Source organism: Akebia trifoliata, chromosome 1 (assembly GCF_017979445.1).
Source record: "Akebia trifoliata isolate Shusen 1 chromosome 1, ASM1797944v1, whole genome shotgun sequence".
Taxonomy (NCBI): Eukaryota; Viridiplantae; Streptophyta; class Magnoliopsida; order Ranunculales; family Lardizabalaceae; genus Akebia; species Akebia trifoliata.
Window position 1 is genome coordinate 27,793,553 of NC_141375.1, and position 20,972 is coordinate 27,814,524.

A 20,972-nucleotide genomic window follows, 5' to 3' on the forward strand; every position below is an offset into this window, starting at 1 on the left:
GGTGCCTTTCACTTTAGTTAATTTTCTTTTATTCTCTAAATGTGCCAAATGGATTTAAGAGGAACATAATAATTATCTATCTAATAGATATAGGTGGATCCATGATGCTTGTGTCTAAGAACATAATCCCCAATGCTTGTTAAGTATTATACCAGAAAACAAAACCCATGAACACAAAAAAATACCATAAATGGAGAACAAAATATTCAATTTTCGATAAAATAAAACCTATCTTCGTTTTTCAGACATCCAATTTGTCGTGGAAATGATATATTTTCATCTATGAACAATTATTCGCTTGTGTTGAATTATGATATGAGCTTTCCAGTCAGGAAACTACACTTTCCTGATGAATCCTGCTTTGATTAGTTTCTTTACTTCTTCATTTATCGCTTTCCTTAGGTGCAATGCTAACCTCTTTGATTTCTGCACCTGGCTCAACATTTAAATGATGGCAGGTCACTTTAGGATTGATTCCTAACATTTCCTCCATCGATTAAGCGAAGACATCCTTATTTCTCTTCAAACAGTCTGTCAGATCCTTTAGTTCTTTCGGACCTAATTCTTCCCCGACTCCGATCTGCCTCCTTTCTCCTATATCAACCATTTTTACATTCTCCAAGCACGGGGTCCATTCTACTCATCTCCCGTCCATTGTAGTTGTTATTGCTGACTTTCTCTTTCTACGCTATCTTTCTAACCCAAAGTGTACACTTGAGTTGCTACTTGGTCTCCCCTGATATCCCACATCTCCTGTGATGTTAGGAAACTCAAGACTTGATAGTACGCTGATGGGACATCCCTCATCTCATGCATTCACTGTCTCTCAAGAATGGTGTTATTGAAAACGCCCTTGATCCGTACGTACGGATCCGCTTTTACTTTTTTAGGAATCGTCACCTACTTTTATGGTATGAGAACCAAAACAATAATTTTAAACAGATAAAAAATACTAAATTACGAAAAGATCGTAGGTACGAGAATCAGGTTACGAGACTAAAAGGTGTTAAGCACCAATCCCGCCTAACAAAAATCGATTTCTACTTTTTCTAAAAATTTACATTTCAAAATAAACTAGATCTAAAATAAATGAAAATTTACCTTTGTTTTGCGATGATCGATTCCCTCAAAAATTGGCGGAGTATGTTCTTTGTGTGAATTTTCTTGTTTTATATTTGTTGTTAGATCTATCTCCAATCTTCGAGATGAAACTTCAATCTTCTAGATCTTAATGTTTTACTAGTTTTTGGAGTGTTTTTAGGATTTTTAGGTTGAAAATTGGGGCTTGGGGGTTAGGTATCAACTTGGGACTTCAAATTTAGGATTTTGAAAAGTATTGGGAGAGTTTTTGACCTCTTTTTTTATAGGATATTGCTTGACTTATGAAATTAGGTAGTGAAAACTCCTTTTTAAAGAGTTTTGTGATAATATTAGGGTTTGATTAGGTCTATTAGTGATAAGATTTATGTCTAACTAATCTGTTAAGTGATTTGGATAATATTTTAGATAAGTTTTATTTAAATTTTAAAAATTTAAAATTTTCAACTTACGTAGAATGAGAGTTTTTTAATTTTTAGGGAACCATCCAATTGAGGGTTTTTTATTAAATTATATTTGTAATTCTTTGGGACCTCCAGTAGAGAGTTCTTTATTAAATATAATGTGGGCCCCCTTAAGTAAATAGGTTACCACTTAAAATTTGGCCTATGGACTTAATGAATTGATTTTATTTGTTCAAAAAATTTAATTTAATTTATTAAGATTTCACTTTAAGTTAATTAATATTTTAATTATTATTTTCAAATTTTTTGAATTCTAGGATTGAAAAATTACCATTTTGCCATCAAAGATGACTTTTACGTTGAGAGGTTATTTTTCAACATTTTAGAATGTTTTGGAATCAATTTTTCGTAAAGAATTTAATGAGAGTATTGATTTGTGTCACTTATGGATTTTTGACGTGAAATGATAGTGGACCTTAGGAGGGGTATTTTGATAATTTTATCAGATTTTGTGGAAATTGGCGAAACAGTTTATTTGGTTTTATATGTTCAAAAGGGTTTTTCTAAGCATAATGTATGTTTTAGGGATATTCTGATGTTAGGGGTATTCTGGATATTCTGATGTTAGGGGTATTCTGTTCATTTGATCATTTTTTAGTGATTTTTTCGTAAAGTTTCTTTTTGTCTCAAAGTGATGATTTCTATGTTTTAAGTCATATTTTCCTAACGTAGTGTGGTTTCTAAAGTTTGTTTGCTTGAAATATCTCATCCGAGCTTTGGAAACATATTTAGTAACAACTAAAAACTTTATAATATTCATCTATCATTAGGAACCGTCGCAATCAGATTGACAAGTTAATTAATCAAGTGAGTACAAAAATGGGGTGTCTACAGTTATATGGTGAACTTGCTTCAACAACCATAAACCTAGTCATTTTGGTCATAAATCCTGTCTGCACAGGCAAAACTATCCCCCCAGGACTGGTTCACTCTTCCATCAAATCCAATCAAAGGGGTTTTCACTTGGGTCAGTGCGTTTTTGTTCAACCCCATCTTCTAGAAAGTCAAGGCGTACAAAATGTCGACTGAGTTGTCATTATCGATCAATACTCTCTTAAGAGTAAAAGTCCCAACTTGAGAGGTTACCACTAGAGTGTCTTAGTGTGGCCTAACCATGCCTTCCAAGTCTGTCTCAATGAAGGCCACCTTCTACTTGTCGTACGTGTCACTTTGTTCTATAGGTCCACTCCTAGTCGTGTAAAAGTGCATAAAATGTTCTGCCCCGCCGCCTCTTTACTCTCTAGTTATTTTTGTTTGGTCTTGACTCCTTAGATTTCTACTTTAACACGACATGAATTACTACAACCCTCCCATCCTACCATTCAACAGGAGACTACTTCTACCTTTGATTCTCTTCTCGAGGATGGCCTGACCTTTCTCTTCTCGAGGATGGCCTGACCTTTCTCTTCTTGTAACATCTCCCAGCAAACCCTGCTCTATCAATTTTTAAAACAGGCTTCTCAAAGCTTAACATTTGTTGGTAGCATGAGCTTGAACCTTATGGAATGCATAGTATCTCTCATCTTACTTTATCTGATTTTGTGGAAACGACCCTAGCCATTTGAAATAAGGCTTGTTTACAATAAAAAGCAGGATCTGGCTGGAGGCATGGGGAAGTACATCCCCTCTTTCTTTTAATTTCTACCCTGCTTATGCTGGACCCTCATTTTCTTTGATTGTTACGACTACTGCTTACCAAGCTTGGTCACTGTGTATATCACCCTACTCTTTCTTATCAAATTTCTAGGATCATCTTTTTATCGGATATACTTCTCCGCTCTTTCAAACAGTTCACTTAGCATTTCTAGCCTCTTCTTTACCAGTGAGTACATCCCTAAACTAGATGGCAAAGAGTTCTTAAACGCTACCACTGCAGTTCTCTCGTCACAGCTTTCCAGGGCCATGGCCTCTTCTTTGAATCTCCTCGTAAAATCTTTGAGGCTTTCCCATTATCGCATCCGCATGTTGAGTAGAGCATCCACATGTCCACCAATTTTTTTGTTGTCGATGTATCACTTCACAAAGGTAGTGCAGAGCTCCTCAAAAGAAGCTATCGATCCATTTGGTAGCGTGTGAAACCATGTCAGGATATTTTCCTACAAACTAGAGGGAAATAACCTACACATCAAGCCTTCGTTCCCCTCCCACAAAATCAGCATCTGTCGAAAGTAGAACAAATGTTCAATCATGTCCTTTGTTCCAGAATAGGGGTGAAACGTGATACAACAAACTTCTTTGGGATCTCCTCAAATAAAATCTCAGCTACTAATGGTGATTTTTGAATTCTCCTAACGACTTATGTAGTCACTAAGCCGATATCTGTGCTCTTTCCCACTTCTTTTTTTCCTTCCGAATCATATCTCTGATCTCCTTTCGCGTCAAAGCCATAGTGGGCTCCACTTGAGTTGTTGTGGCGGTCGCGGCTTCAACGTCTTCTCTCCCAATTGGATCTCACGATCGAGAATTGCTTTCTGCACTTAGATTGTGATCATCTCCATCAGGAGGTGGGAGATCTTGTTTTTCTTTCAACTAGTTCTCCATGTGTCGATTCAACTCTCGATTATGTTTAGCTAAGTCATCCATTTTCTTTTGCATCTCCTCTTGTTGCTTTCTCATCTTTTTTAGCATATTAAAGAGATTAGTTTCCATGTTATGTGTGACAGGTAAATGAGCGTTTCCATCAATTGATCGAGTGGTTCTAGTCATTGTTTTGACTGAAATCAATTTGTTGTGGCTATTCCCACGAATGACGCCAATTTTATAGAGGCAAAATTGAGTTTTACCCTGATCAACCTGCCCTATTGATCCGAGGTGGCTCCTACATCCTTCCTGTAAGCACCAGTGTGGTACTTGCCAATAATCCCACAACGCCCAAGTTAAAGTTGCAGAGAAAAGCATTTTAAAGCAAAGTAATTTCGTTAAAATGTCCATTCTTCCTCCATTCATTCCTCTATTTATAGGTTCTTCATTCAAATCAGGGTTTCCCCTTTTAATTGGGATTCGATTACAATAAATCCTCTAATTACAAGGATCTTAAACGGAATGTGAATCTCTGAGATGGAGTACAAGATTCTTGGCAGATCTCTTCCGAGATCTCCAAACTTGCGTAATCCACACTTACGCAGATATTCAGATTAGACCTACCATATTAAGCAGGCCAAGTCTCACCTTATGTTGTCTTGCCCTATCAGTCAAATTAAACACTACTATCTTGGTCTACCCTGTTGTTGGGCAGGATTAGATTTATTGGCTCGCTCCAAGTACTACTTACTCAGCTAAGACATGTGTATGGTCTAGATAATGTACCATTATTACCCTCTACAACATCAATCTTTATTGCTCATAACGAGATCAAATGATCAACGCAACCATTTAATTTTAATTAATGTATGTTTTATTAATGAGACAAAATAAGAGGGATTTAGGGTAATTGTGGGTTAACCATACAGATGACCCATCTTTGGCATGGAACCACTACCTATACAACTTGTTGGTGATCCTTGGCAACTCTTGGCATTATAGTCTAGTTAAAATTATCTAAAGAGTCGAAATTGATCAATTGACAATCTTAATAATTAATTAAAAGGTTCTCAAAATAATAGATTCCTTGCTGAATTTTTAATTCCAAAAACCATAACAGGCTAGAACACAGGAAGAAGAAAATTACAAAAAAATAGAAAGCTTAAATTCGAACTTGAATTTCCTGATGAATGGCCTTTTTTTCGTGATTCTCCTTAGGACCAATGCACTGCTATTGTCATTAGCCTATCTTAGTCATGATTGTTAGCTTACTATATTATAATGGATTTTGTTAACGTGTGCACTTTGAAAATTTGAATCTGAGAGTATTTTTTGGTAAAAAATAACTTTTTTAAGGGCATTTTCAATACAAAATCCACTTTCCAAAGTGTAGTTATTGCACTTAATATTGTGCTCGTGAACAAGACCCTATCATAATAGGGATGCTCGCTCAAGAAGTTATACCGGTCAAAAGCTATGGTGTGTAGTTGCAAATCTATTTTCTCTTCCAGCCTGATTTTTTTCTGATCATCGTAGAAATTTATCAATGGCCCATTTTACATCAAATCCCACTATCTTGGTTAATGTTTTAGCCACTTTACAATGCCAATTTTAAATCTATGCAACGGTCTTCGCAAATTTAGATTCTTGTGTAAAAATTTGTATGTTTTCTTAGGCACGCAGGTTTAAAATAAACACTTTGAGAAGACTGGAAAACCACAAAATGATTAAACACAAACAAAATAAAACATTAAGAGAATCACGGCACTCATGGGAGATTTATAAACACACTGTACTTGATATCAGAATATACATACAACTTACATTAACTGAGAAACAAATAAGAAAGGATACACCAATCTTGTTTCCCCACATTATTAGGTTTCAAGTTCAACCAATAATCAATTAAAAAAGAAAACATCAAATGGGGAAAATCCACATTCCCCTTATTCTTAATTTTAGGTAAAACACACAATTATTTAACAGGGTAGTAAAGAAGGGGACATAGTCCCATGCAACTTGCTTACCAAAAGAAAAACATATTAACCAGTGCAATGATCACGACCATATGATCGAAATATCCAGATGAACAGACGGAGAAGTGTAGTAAATTATGTATATATGATATTGATGATTGCCTGAGCAGTATGGGTTTAGAGGTGAGATGTAACAACAATTGAAGCATTAGGTATAGAAGTAGAATCAGGAATAACAACTATGGTAGGAAAGGTACAAGTAGGATTGGGATCAGATGAGAGGATGGAGGAACATAACAAGTGCTGAGTTTTAGGACAAGTTCAAGATGTGGGAGTAGTGGTAGTAGGAGAAGATTTTGGGGGAGAAGAATCAAATGTAGAATCAGGGGTAGGGGGAGTTACAGTAGGAATATCGGTGGTAGTAGTAGGAGACGGATTTTGTTCTTGATTGCTAGTTGTTGAAGAAGGAACCACCGTAGCATTGACAGGTGTAGAGGGTGGTGCAGAAGTGAGCGTTTCGTTGGTAGTAGTAGGAGGCGGCGGTGGTGGTGGAGCGTTTCCATGATCCTGATTGGATGAATCAGCAACAGAAGCATCATCACATGGAGAGGCAAGATCAGGTGGTGGTGGAGATGGAGTGTTTCTGTGATCCTGATTAGATGAATCAGCAACAGAAACATCATCTTCAAGTGGAGAGGTGAGATTAGGAGTAACTTGTGGAGCTACATCTGTAGTGATAGTAGTATGACTTGGAGTTTCCTCTTCATTGTTGGCAGATGAAGAAAGATTGGCAGGAGCATCAGTAGGCGGTATAGAACCAACTGAAGTAGAAGTAGTAGCAGGAGTGGAGGTGGGCGCAGCCGTTGCAGCAGCATCAGTATCACCAACATTTGTATCAACCAAAGGAGTAACAGCAGCTTGAGTAGAATCAACCGAAGGAGTAGTAGTGGAGGTGGGCGCAACCGTTGCAGCATCAACAGTATTACCAACATTTGTATCAACCACAGGAGTAACAGCAGCTTGAGTAGAATCTACCGAAGGAGTAGTAGTAGGGGAGGTGGATGGAGGCATTGCAGACTCATTAGTATCACCAACATTTGCATCGGGCTTTCCTTCTTTCAACCAAACTCCCTCTTTATCAACTGGAGGCGGCTGTTTTAGATTCGGACACTTACAAATCTCCAAATAGGTGAGGTCTGGAAAGATTTTCTCCACTTTTGGCCATTCCTCATCCAAATGGGGGAGATACTTGAGGCGTAACATGTCGACTTTCCACGTCGTCTCCTCTGTTTCTTGTCGATTGACGAAGGTCTGAAGTTTTCCTCCTCTGATATACAGCTTTTTTAAATTTCCCAAACCACTAGGTTCAAGCCATTCGGGTGGGCCTTCTTCAGGGAAGCAACGTAAATCTAATTTTTCCAGATTAGGAGGGAAGCACATATATTTCCATGTCGACTTCTCCGTCACTTTCTCTTTTCCTTCAGCCGATGATGTCTCCGACAAGACCCCCCATGTTATAGCTAGAGAGCGCAAGTTTTGTATACCTTTGAGCAGATTCATGTCATCTTGCTGGATTTGTTCACCAATCCCTAGGTTTATGCTCAGTTTCTTTAGTTTATTCAACTTGGTCAATTCTCGCAATCGACATGGGTCACTGCTTCTCAAGCTACCGAACACAAAGCCCTTGAGCACTTCGAGCTGCAAGAGGGAGCCAAGGCCCTTGGGCATGTGATCCAACAAGTAACATTCAGATACATCCAAGTGCGTTAGGTTCTGTAGATATCTGACATCCTCTCCCAATTGTTCTAAATTCTGGCAGTCTCTAAGATCCAAGATCTGCAAATTGCGGAGTTTCCTGATCCACGTGGGAAGCTTTCTTATTCTAAAAATACCAGAAAGGCTGAGATACCTTAAGGTTTCCAAGTGGCCAAATTGTTTTGAGAATTCAAAATCCTCATCGTCCAGTTCAATGTGATGTTGAGCTGAGCTCTGCCACCTTCCGAGTTGCAGAACGCGTAGATGTCTTATAGAATCTTGCTTTTTTAACAAGATCTGAAAGTTCAGACACTCTGTGTTCACATTGAACACTGTCGACAATGGGACCAAACCTTCTTTGCCCGAACCTTCTTTGCTCGAACCTTCTTTGCTTGAACCTTCTTTGCCCGAACCTTCTTTGCGGCCTCGGTTACTGGATTCTCCAGTGTTTTGAGGGTCTAGCTGCTTTTTTTTAGTCAACACTAAGCAAGCACGATGAGATTTAGATTGAGATGATGGTGAACCTTCTTTGCCTGAACACTCTTTGTTGGAACCTTCTTTGCTCGAACCTTCTTTGCTTGAACCTTCTTTGCGGCCTCGGTTACTGGATTCTCCAGTGTTTTGAGGGTCTAGCGGCTTTTTTTTAGTCAACACTAAGCAAGCACGATGAGATTTAGATTGAGATGATGGTGAATAAGGATATGGCATACCTGTTTCATCCAGATCGAAGAAGTTAAGTTCTCTGGCCTTGAAGATCACCAACCAACGTACCCATGGGTCTAGAGTGCACTCGCGAACAATCTTGCTGCTTTTGTTGTTGACAGGATCAATCCAACTGCCTTGAATTAGATCTTGGAAACATTTTTCTCCGTTCTCCTCTGCAGTTTCGTTATTACTTGCTTTCGCAATGCCCTCCCCAATCCACCAATATATCATAGTTCTTTTCTTGATTTTGGCGTCTTGAGGAAAAATGGCAAAACATAGCAAACATATTTTGAGTTTTGGATCCAGCTTATCAAATTCTGAGAGTTTGTAGCTCTGGGCAGCATTCTCTAGAATACATTCCAGTTTACAATCAAACATGGGCCATTTGGGATTCGAGCCGTCGGTCTTTTTTCCCTTCTTCTCTTTGGTTTCACCGGCCTTGGAATCTACTCTTTGCAGTGGTTTAAGAGTAGATTCCACATTGCCCTTTATCCCTTCAACTTCCTCCTTAATTTTTGAGAGTTTGCTTTCATCCTCGACCTCGGTCTCTTGAGTTTTCTCGGTCTCTCGGGTTTTCTTCTCAAGTTTATGCATCACGTCCTTCTGGGTCTTGAGAAAGGTTTCCTTTATCTCTTTACGCGTTGTCCCTATTATTAGCCTCAAATCTTGCACTTTCTGCAGGTTTTGATCAGCCATGCTTACAGAACTACAACACAATAAGTTTGATTGGTTTGTTCCTTAGCTAGATAGGAAAAGCTGAGTTATTTTTATTGATGATGAAGAAGAAAATGGTTACTTCTCTTCGTTCTGTTTTTGGGTCTTAAGTAAACAGAAGGTTAACAGGAATTAAAAAATATGCTTGAGAGAAGGTAAAAGTATAATGGGGACCCAAGTCACTCAAACAGAGATTCTCAATCTCAAGTCGATAATATTCACATTCTAGTGAAGTATAGAGGGTAACCTTGGCTTACAAGAAGCTCTTTATTCCTTTTTTTATTATTTTTTGTTTGTTTCATAGGCAGGCAAACAAATAAGGATGTTCTTAGCTTCCTGAGATGACACAAGTACAAATTAGATGCTTCATGCTTTTCACATATAACATGTTTATGCTTCTCAGTTCTCACCAAATGATTAAAATCATTGTTTGGGAAAGGTTTAAAATCTCATCTCAAGGCAATGTTTCGAAGATAAGGTGAAAAATCGATTAAATATTCAAAAATTGTACAAAACTTTAAACCATAAACTTTCTGTTAATGTTCTAAAACTCGAAAAGTCCGACTGAGTTTGGAAGGGTATTGTGTCCGAGTTAACTCGTATACTCAGGTGATTTAATAATATACAAAGTTTTAAACTAAAATTTATTAACATGTAATACTTCAAAATCAAATCCTGTTTATTTTCTCTTTTAAATCCTGTGTTTCCAAACTGATGAGATACCCCTTGACTAGGGTCTTCCATTAAAGATTTATCTTGAAAATGACAAAAATGCACTCAAGTTCAACCTTTTGCTTCCTCACCAACCTATTTGATCATTTCAACAAAATACTATGACATTGAGAATTGATTGTGGTTGAAATTTCTCTTCCAATACCTCCAGATTTGTAATACAAATACAAGGTTTTAGTTTCTCATAGAAGACCTTGGTCAAGGGTGTATGTCATCAGTTTGAAAAATCAGGTATCTCAAAGCATGTGCGCTACATCTACGTCAGATGGAGGCGACTAAGAAAACATCCAAAGACACGTACATTAAGGGAAAGATATTGCTTAAGATAAAATTGATTAAATGATCAAGATTAATGTTGTAGACACCCAAATAGTTGGGATAAGAAACAATGGATGCAGCATGTCACAGGACACCAGAAACAAATCTCTTCTAGGTGCCTTCTACTTTAATTAATTTTCTTTTCTTCTCTAAATGTGCCAAATGGATCTAAGAGGAACATTATAATTATCCATCTAATAGATATACGTGGATCCATGTTGGTTGTGTCTAAGAACATAATCCCCATTATAACAGAAGATAAAACCCATGTACACAAAAAAATACCATTAATGGAGAACAAAATCTTCAATTTCCAATAAAATAAAACCCATCTTCGTTTGGTAGACATCCAATTTGCAATTTGTCGTGGAAATGATATATTTTCATCTATGAACGATTCTTCGCATGTGTTGAATTATGATATAAGCTCACCAGCCTTTACCTATGAGCCACAACCAGTCAAGTGTTACCCCTGCAAATATGCCTCCTAGAAGACACAATACAAGCAAATTCCCCAACGCATTCTGCTCGGGCCCCTGCGAAAACATCATATTTGTATTATCAACTTGTACAAATGGGATAAGACGTAGTAGATGGCGATGAGCAATATACAATAAACCCAAAATTCAAAAAACAAAATTAACTGACCTTGTAACCTTTAGGTACTGCAGTAAAGACGCAAACAGTGAGATAACCGTTAGTTAATCCTAAGAAGGATGTTAACAAGATCATCCAGCCTTGGTCTCCATATTTAGCCGTGAAGTAGAAACATGGGATGAGTAGGAACCGAGAAATAGTTGCCATCATGATACCCTTCCGCGACTTCAACTTCAGGCTTTCAATGAGAGGAATGTATCTTCCAATCAAATCCAACACATTGTACATTGCAATTAAAACGAGTGCATACCTAAAGAACGACAGATATCGGAAATGATATTCACGAAAAAGCAAAACAACCATATGTGCAAAAAGAAGAGGTGGATATTGTTATAGAAATGAAAACTATTTTTGATTAATCGCTAAACCACTGTCACATAATGGAATGTCAATTAGTGCTGGTCTTACGTCAATGGATACTCTCACAACTACTTGGAAGTATAAACCCCTTGGAAAATAATAGATCAATCAATATGGTTGTGGTTGTGGTCATTGTTTAAAATCTTGTTTCAAACCAATGCTTCAGTTTCGTTACGAAACAGAAACATTCACGGTAAACACCAAAATTTGTTTTTCACAAATAAATATATAAAATGATATTTGAAGTATTAAAATTGTAATTTAAACTTTAAAAAATCATCTTTTTTAAATTTATATGCCTTCAAAATATTCTTAAATGAATTTAAATATCTTAAAAACATTCCATTTTTACATAATTAGTACTTGTGATTGTGGAAAAGGAAAAATTACCATGAACCCAATCTATGTGACCCAGTATCTTCAGACAAAAATCCGGGGAAAATTGACAATGTTAGGACGTATATCATAAACATGCTAGCGGCATAGTCTTTATTCTGAAGAAATAACTCTTTGTTGGTCAGACGCTCCAGACGCTTGGGGTCTTCTTCAGCCTACGGAAAATCCGAAAATTGAGTTGGAAAATTGGGCATCTTAGATTCCCATGAACATTGACATATATCATTAGATAATGAAAGGGGAGATAAAGAATGGGGTATATATACTCCTTCACTTGCTAGTGTTTGGATGCCACCAGCGACAAGATCAGCTGTAACTGTTTTGGATCCTTCTGAGGCTGCCTTCGAGCGATAGTACTTAACAATTGGGAGTTTGGGGAAGACTAATTTATAAAGAATCACACATAGAAACTCGAAAAAAGTGGAGATGGCGAAGAACATAACTGCAGTAGAAAATTAGATAACAAGGTCATTATTAAGGCAAATTTTAATAAGTTCAAAGGGTACAATTTCACCATAAAACTAAAACCTCTAAGATGGAACACATAATTGTTCTCTGTAGGCTGACGATTCACAACTTAAATAGATAATAAGATGAAGAACGACACTACGCAGGAAAGCACAAATTCAATAGACCGCGAGGAAGATAGAATTCATAAACAAATTGTTGCCTGTTAAAAAAAAATGGTAAAAATTAAAGCTAGTACCCTCTGTCTCATTCAAGCATGAAACTACAAGAAAAAGGGATCTTCCATGTTTAATTTTAGTTGAGCAAAGAGGATATTTCATGTCACCTAAAATTTTCAATGCAGACAGATTAGTTTTTGAAGAAAAGTCTCTAAAAATTAATCAAAACGGCCATATTTTCAACTACTTTAAGTTCAGGTTTTTGGTTATTGTTCCAATTCACTTGGTGCTAGTTTAATCATTAAGACCCACTAAAACTATTTAGTAAGAAAGTTACATAAAAATTTTCAAGAGAAATAAGAATGTAAACGAATAACAGATATTTACTTACTAGCTCCTTTCCGAAGACCATTGTTGGAATCCTCAAAAGCTGCTTTTGTAATTAATCTCAAGCCAGAGGTTATAGCCCCGGATGCAGCTAAACCGGCCAGGAAAGACTGCAGGTTTGAATATAGAAGAAGATTCACAAAAGTTGGAAATATAGAAAACCTTCACACAAAAAAAAAAAAAGAATGACCAAACACCTTACTTGAATGAATTCAGGGCACATCAAGGAGAGATCTCCGACCATACCACCCTGAACATGGGCATCTGCAATTCCAAAAGCACCGCTGATGATACAAACACCAATGAAAGTCCCAATCCCTCCTCTTCCAGATGTCACTAAATCCAACTATTGATGGAAAATGTAATTAATCAGGATGGGATTATGTGGTGTATGAATACAAGAGTTAAACAAGGTTTGGACAGAATGAGTAGTTGAGTACTCACAATTAGAACCAAAAGGGAACTTATGAAGAAAAGGGTATAGCCAAATAAGTTCCGTTTTCTTGTATTTATCGTTGCCTCTTTGTATGCTAGAATTGCTAGCATTCCCAGAGCAAATGGTTGATACACAAGGGTAAGCACACGTGGAGGGTGGTAGTGCTGCACAAGAAAAGATGCATAAGGTAGCTAGAAACTCCGATGAAGAAATGATTTTACATAAATCTCGGAGTAACATACATTTGTTGCTTTGTTAAATATAGTCACCATAGAAAAAATAAAATATAAAGAAATGGATACCTATTGTCATGTTCACTATATGGATCATGTTTTGCTACTTTCCTAACAATAAACTATTTAACAGAATGAGCACTCGAAAGTCATGAAAATGAACCACTCGTATAGCGGATTTAGAAAACAGATAAGAGTTCAGAATGCATGAATTACATTGGTCGATTTTGGAGGAGTTGCTTGGACTTCAAATGATGTTTAATCCACACAAGTCACAATACTTGTGATGGAAGGAGATGTCCTCCAACTAAGTACAAAATGTGCTTTGTGTAATTTGTTTGGCTAGAAGCTAAGCCTCCTTCTGTGGAGATTCGTAGCAAATATGAATCTTTATTTATCTTTTCGTCTATGGGTGATCCAGTTCTTGACGAATCGTGAAGAAACCAAGCAAGCGAAAATCCATACCGAATTAAAAGAAAGAGTAGCTTAAATTCAAGATAACTGTAAAGTGTAAAGTAGAAATGGTTTGCACAAGGGCTTAGACCCATAGCTCAGATGGTTTGACACATTGCAAAGCAACTTTGAGGTCATGGGTTCAAGTCTTGCTTACCCATCTAAAAAAAGAAATGGTTTGCACACGAATTGGTCCTAACAAATTCCAAAGGGATAAATTCAATCAAAGCAAGCAAAGCAACTAATTTGTGTCTAGAAATATAAAGTATTTCCATCACAGAGACGGAACAATCAGAAAAATAATTGTCTACAAAGAATAAGCAATAAAGAGAGCGAGGAACAGAAAATGGCCATACCGGGAACAATTGCATATAATAATCTCCAATCGTCAACATACTGTTCCATGAGAAAAGGCACCCATTTCCTAGAAGCCAACATACTATTATTGCAGTATACTTCCCCTGGTAATTAAAACAAAGAATTGTTAGAAATTACATCTGAAAAAATTAAATTACCATAAAAGTCTTTTTTCAACAGTAATTTAGCACTAAAATAAATCAAATAAGTGCACCACAGACCTCAAGATTGACTGGAACCCCATTTTCTCCATGGTTTGTCATGGTTGCTCCCTTCAATCAATTCCTATAAATATAGGAATAAACCATTTCTTATTACAAAGTACTAGAAATCTCGATCAAGTTCTTAAAATCTTGGCAAAGAAAAAGAGACATTGGTATTGTATTGGATTAAAAGATCCACAATTCAAGTTACAAAATCACCAGATTTGATAACAGATAGTATGGTAATAATGCACCACTGGGTACTACAATCGACAATAAATCTACGATAGAAACTGAATATTTGCAAACTACATCAAAATTCAGAACTCGACAACTGCCATTCCATAACATATGTTAAATTATAGACCCAGTTCATAATCTGAGATCTATTGAACGAGAGATTACATCGCAAAGGCAATATATCCATCATGTAATTCCACAAATAATAAAACCCATTTGGGGTCTGCTTCAATATATCATACACCATTTCAATCAAAACATACGACAACAGCAAACAAAGAAATCAATTGCAATAGCCATATTAATCAAAATATGATAAATAAAAGCAAGGACCCTTTTAAATGTGTCTTTCTTGCACAAAACAAAAGATAATTTTCACATAAAAAACCTTGAATTTTTTGTTTCCTTCTTCTGGAGTAATCCGAAGAGACTATGAAATCTTTCAGAAATCATAAATAACTAACATAATTTTACAGTACCAAAGTACCTCCCATGAACGAAGAAAAAAACAGAACAATAATCACAAGTCCTAGATCCACTTCAAATATTATAGGAACCCAATTTTTTCCCAAGTAAATTAAAAGACATCTTACCATAACCCATAATCCAAAATCACATATAGAACGTAAATCGATGACGAAAAAAAACGTACCTTTTAACATAAGAAATAAACAGAGTCAAACAGGGAAAAACAGAAAAAAAGAAATCCAAGAAGAAGAAAAAAAAAAAACAAAATCATTCAAGAGAAACCGAATTCGAATAAGAAAAAGAACATGGATTTAAATTCCATTAAAGGAAAATAGAACCTCAATGAGTAGTGTGAACCGTGAAGCAGAGAAGAGAAGAAGAGATGGGAACGATAGCTTACTTTTAAAAAAGGTTGGTATGGATTGGACTTTGAGATTCCTCTCGTTTAAGGGATTCTGGAATCTAATTATAGTATATCTATGTGTGATTGGCTCTAATGGAAGTTAAAGTTAATCCGAATTCCAGACTGGCTGTTCCGTTTGCCAAAAGGAATCTCTTTGACTTTCATTAATGGTCAAATAGGTAGGGCAGTGATCTCATAGTGCGGGCACCATGAAGTGATCACACGTACGTGGACCCAAAAGAATATATCAACTAAATGTGATTAACAGTGTGTTTGATTGCAAACAACTCACGGTGGAAAACAATTTACCTTCCAACACTGATTTTTCGCTAACAAAATTTTCCGTTAGTTCACAAACCTTCCAACGCGTGTCACGCCAAGCTTAATAATGGTAGTTTTGCAAATTGGGGATGCTTTTTTTAAATACATGTGGACTTATGTGATTGGTGGATCACTGATTCTGTGGGCAAAAATCTGTGACCAAAGTCAAACACAATTATCGGAGAAAAGGATCTTACACATGTAATTAAAAAACTCACGATACATAACGGTGTGTACGTGGCAGATATTGATTAGAGTTTAAATCACGTGGGATTCTTAATCAAACCGTTTTTTAAATGGCACGCAACCCGGCGTATGTAATTCCCATATAAAAAATAGAGCCGTACAATGATACAGAGTTATGTACACATCCCACGTCAGACTTGTGAGAATCACAGTAAATACCCTGTGTCATTCCAGCATTTTTCTAAAAAATATGTCACGTAGACATCGTTATGGATCACGAAGTACTTTTTCAAAAAATTTCACCAACTGAGGTGAGCCATCTCCTCCAACAGTGCTCTCTCTCTTATGTTTACAGTCTTCATGTTCTTGTTGCAGGCTAAGTTGGCAGACTCTCTCAAATAAGAGGTACAATCCAGGGATGTAGCCGGATTTTTGGTTAGTGAGGGTTAAGTGTTTAAGCTTCATTCATTTTATGGGAATGTTGGGCTCGTCATTGTAAATAATGGTAGGCCAATAATATCTATAAGTGTTAAGAAGATTCCTACTAAACTCATGAATCTTAAAATATTCTTATAAAATTGTAAAAAGTCATAGATTTTTTTTTATTTTTTATAGTAAAAAGACTAATAAGAAATTATAGCAAAATCTAATCAATTGTGACGATAATGATGGTCAGTCTATATAAGCGTAGGTTCTCATGAAAAATCATACATTAATTTTTCGATTTGTCTTTACCTTAAAAAATCATTAATAAGATTAGATTATATTAGATTTAAAAAAGGAGTTATGTTTGAGTGACCTCAAGATTGGACCTCATATAGTACATCTTGGCGTGAAAAGCATATATGGTTTTCATACACTTTCATGTCAAGGCGTGCGATTTGAGGTCCAATCTTGAGGTCACTTCAGCATTATTCTTAAAAAAAATCTAAGATTTTAGGGGAGGTACCGATTAGATTAGATTTTACAAACATCATATATTTCTACCCTTATAGAAAATGACAGGAATTGATTAGATTAGATTTAAAAAATTATATTGCATAAGATTATATTAGAATTTAAAAAAAAAATCTAAGATTTTAGTGGTGGAACTAATTAGATTAGATTTTACTGATTTTCTACCCTTGTAGAAAAGGTTGATTGCCCATATCTTGATAAATATGGTCACATAAATTCAATATATTATTATATATTTAAATATTGGGAGTTGTATTAACACTTCTCTCTTTGTATAGGGGATTTGTCTTAACAAATGTCACATAAAGGAATGAGCAAAATACAATTATCAGATTTTACATTTTGGTGCTTCCAAATCCCTACTTACCTAGTTCCAAAAATCAAACAAGTTTTTTTTCCTCTCTTCTCGTATGATCATCTTGTAAATTAAAGTTACTTCCTTGATTTTAAGCTCCGATTTTCTTCAAGATACATGCTTACCCTTGTGTTGGTTCGCACTACACCTAATCTTTATGTATCTTTGCTTCCTTCAAGGGGGCAAAGCTAAGATTTTGCCCATCTAGTGGAGTTTTTTTTTTTTTTTTTTTTTTTTTTGGGGGGGGGGGGTGTAGACACCCCAATTTGCACGAACCCGTTAGGAAAATCCTAATTTCCTCGAATTGATTCCGAGTTGGATTTAAGCCTCTTAATGGACCCGCATGGCCACTTAACATCATCATTCATGCATGCATATTTATTGCATCTCATATCATTGCATGCCCATACCTTGTTCCTAATCCACTTAAACCTATGCCCATCACCCATATCCTAACCCAAGTCCATATCCCAAACCCAAAATCAAATCCATTACCTAGCCCAACCTAAGTCCTAAACCCAATAACCCAAGTCCATGTCCTAACCCAAACCCAAGTCCATATCCCAACCCAAACCCAAGCCCAACACCAAGCCCACTCCAAGTCCATTCTCTCACCCTTTCATATGATGACACATGTTGATACCTCATAAGCCCCCAATACCCAAAGCATCATCTAATTGGAGGGTCAACTTCCCTTTTGTGAAAACTCAAGAATGCCCTTCTCAAAAGGTTTAGTCAAACCAAAAAGGTTGTTTGGTCTTTGGTAATAATCCATAAAGGTGAGGGAACTTCCCATTATGCCCTCAAAAGGTGAGAATCTTCAAGTACATACATAGAGTTCTCCCATTGGTCCATTTCAAAAATATACTTCTACCCTTGCTTTATGAGTTATTTACAAATGAACCAAAGTCTACTTTTCACCTACCACTTCACCTTTACACATGTCATCCTCCTATTCACCCTCCCAAATGTGCTTTTATTTTCCCATTGGTCCATTTCAAAACTACACTTCCACCCTTACTTTATGAGTTATTTACAAATAAACCAAGATCTACTTTTTACCTACCACTCCACCTTTACACATGTCACTCCCCCATTCATCCTCTCAAAAGTATTTTTACTCTCTCACCTCTATTTACCAAAAAATCAAGGATCAAAGAATGTTTTTAGGGTTTCTTCACAAATGTCATCTTTACCCTCATACAAATGGAAAATCCAAAAAGAAACAACCTAAATCTCATGTCCATTTTCTTTATTTTTAGGGTTGGACCACTTTATCCCCAAAAGTTCTCTAAAAAACTCTATAAATACCCTCATTTTCTATGAGCAATTGATGCTCTCAAGCCCCCATCTCTCAACCTAAAACTCTACAAAAATTCCTACTCATTCTCTCATCTTCTAAACTTCAACCCAACCTTCAACCATCTCACTCAACTCTCAAGTTTTCTTTTCAAGGTTCAAGTTCATCAAGGGACAAGGTGGGGTTTAATATGTAGATTTTATTTCAAAGCTTGCATATTCTTCTTCTAACCCTCTATTTTATTTTCTTTTTAGAAATCCTATAGGATGTGATGAATACCCTCTCCCATCCCCGGTAGATTGGACTAAGGTTCGATCGAAAGGATGGGGGTTGAAGCCCTTTTAACCTTAGTTTCATGCATCATATTGTACACAATGCACACACTCACCTATGCATTGCAATGATGAAGAAATGTGTCACCCTCTTGATGGGGTGAAACACTAAGTTTCTAGCCATGCATACATGCATCAAGGTTGTGGCCTCAAGGGAACTCCATCATGGAGTCTCTCCAAAAGCTCAAACCTACATTCATATTCATAAATGCAATGTGATTACATAGGTCATTCTCTTCCATAGAATGCCCTTAATGTCACTTTGAAATCAAGACCCTTTTAAAAAGGGGACATTTCACTCCAATGCACACACCACCCTTATCATGCATTCTCATGCATTTAGTATTTATTTTCTTGAGTTTTTTACAAAATAAAATGGCCAAGAAAGGTAACCACCTTTGGTGGAGAGGATGGGGTGCCTAACACCTTCCCCATCCTCTAACCAGACCTCCTTACCTAGATCTTAGGTAGACCTTGCCCTTTCCAACATATGAAAGTCACTACAATGCCATGGAAAAAATGGTTTTCAAAATAATCAATCCGGGTGCCCATTCACACCCATTTCTAAAAAAGAATGGTGGCGACTCCAAACAATGTAGTATTGAGGTTTATGGCGAACATTTCATGTCTACAGGGGGGGCAACTAATAATGAAATTTTTTTTTTTTTTGTGTGGGAGTAATAGTGACAAATTTTTTTTCTCTACTGATATCTATCGCAATATATAGTAAAGGAGAGTTTTTAGATTTCCCACTCATCGAGGTCTGTATTGTTGATGATGGATTTGATCCTCGAATTACGTGTTGATATTTTACTTTCTCCAGTCTTCTTCTTTGACTCGACTTTGTCTTTTCGATCATCCATTCTGTTGGTCTCACTTAAAAATACATGGGTGTTGTGTACGCAAAACGATCTCTGATGATCAAATTAAAATTTGAGAAAATACAGAATAAAGAGAAGTTTAGAGGCAAAGAACTGTAGTATGTTTTCCTTTACTTTGGAGTGGGAGAAGTTTCCTTATTTATAGAATTAGCTCATTTACTAAGAGCACGTAAGATTTTTCCATGATGCTTATCATTAATGACCTATGATGTCATTATGAACTTAATGACACACTCTATCATCTCATAATGGTTTTAAAGCATTACTATTTAGGCTTATAATTTCTTGGCTTTTATAACTGACAAAAGAAGTGTTTTTTACTCTATAGTTGATTCAACTTGATGATTATTCAATTCCTCGAGTTGACTCAGTCAAGTTATGTGTTTGCAACTCTGACAGGCACATGTGTGTTTTACCTTGGTAGAGAGCATATTGTAATGACCTTTGCTATTTGAGTAGCTTTTATGGTGACTTGTTATAGTACTTTGTTATGTTGTTACTTGGGTAGTTTCACACATTTCCTTTAGTGTTTCAATCTCCTTAAAATAATTCCCAAACATAGGAGGAAGAGTAGTAATAGTAATAGTAAAACATAATAGTATCAGCTATATTGTGAAAGAGTATGAGGAAAAGTAGCAGCAATAGCAAATGTTGTTGAGCAGGAAAAGAAGAAGTAGCAGCATCATAAGGTGTTGAGCAGGAACATGAGAAGGAGAAAAAGACGAAGTAGCAACAGTAGTAGTTATTGTTGCTGCTGACAAAAATTGATAAAATCACTTTAGTATTTGAGAGAAGGGTCGAATCATGTAGCAAGGGGTTGACTCCTTGAGGAAGTTGAACCTCTTTTGGATGAAAATACCGAGGGGTTGGCTCCTTGAGGAGTCGAATCTCTCTCGGATGAAATAACAAGGGGTTAGCTCATTGAGGTTGAACCTTTTTGGTATATAAATAGCAAAGATTCGACTTCTTGAGGAGGTCAAATCTATTTTGGATGAAATAATAAGGGGTTAGTGTGATAAGGTCCCAATAATTCGATTTTGGGACCATAATTCCATGAATATTATCAACGTATAAATGTTAGTTCATATAAATGATAGCAAAGTATATTAAAATTTCAAATTACTGAAGCTAATAAAAAT

The 20,972-nt window shown here is 36.3% G+C and overlaps 2 protein-coding genes across 2 annotated transcripts; both read right to left on the minus strand.

Annotated features, from left to right (window-relative positions):
- Positions 1 to 5,270: 5,270 nt before the first annotated feature.
- Positions 5,271 to 10,134, minus strand: LOC147411408 (uncharacterized). Its single transcript, XM_086448316.1, has one exon. The coding sequence runs from the start codon at positions 9,212 to 9,214 to the stop codon at positions 6,380 to 6,382; it is 2,835 nt and encodes a 944-aa protein (XP_086304442.1). The 5' UTR covers positions 9,215 to 10,134; the 3' UTR covers positions 5,271 to 6,379.
- Positions 10,135 to 10,573: 439 nt separating this feature from the next.
- LOC147411409 (equilibrative nucleotide transporter 3-like) lies at positions 10,574 to 15,569 on the minus strand. The gene is made up of 10 exons (XM_086448325.1): positions 15,437 to 15,569; positions 14,409 to 14,472; positions 14,187 to 14,291; positions 13,153 to 13,308; positions 12,911 to 13,054; positions 12,713 to 12,818; positions 11,962 to 12,137; positions 11,690 to 11,850; positions 10,931 to 11,189; positions 10,574 to 10,818 (listed from the first exon to the last, which is right to left on the minus strand). Exons 2-10 carry the CDS (start codon positions 14,448 to 14,450, stop codon positions 10,711 to 10,713), a joined length of 1,257 nt encoding a protein of 418 aa, XP_086304451.1. The 5' UTR covers positions 14,451 to 14,472; positions 15,437 to 15,569; the 3' UTR covers positions 10,574 to 10,710.
- Positions 15,570 to 20,972: the final 5,403 nt, after the last annotated feature.

What these genes read in the sequence shown, in the direction of transcription:
- LOC147411409 (XM_086448325.1), bottom strand. Translation starts at nt 14,450, where the DNA reads ATGACAAACCATGGAGAAAATGGGGTTCCAGTCAATCTTGAG. An exon ending in TCACATAGATTGGGTTCATG is followed by an intron (nt 11,190 to 11,689) that starts GTAATTTTTCCT and finishes GTCGTTCTTTAG; the next exon opens with GTATGCACTCGTTTTAATTG. An exon ending in CAGTACCTAAAGGTTACAAG is followed by an intron (nt 10,819 to 10,930) that starts GTCAGTTAATTT and finishes ATGTTTTCGCAG; the next exon opens with GGGCCCGAGCAGAATGCGTT.
- LOC147411408 (XM_086448316.1), bottom strand. Translation starts at nt 9,214, where the DNA reads ATGGCTGATCAAAACCTGCAGAAAGTGCAAGATTTGAGGCTAATAATA.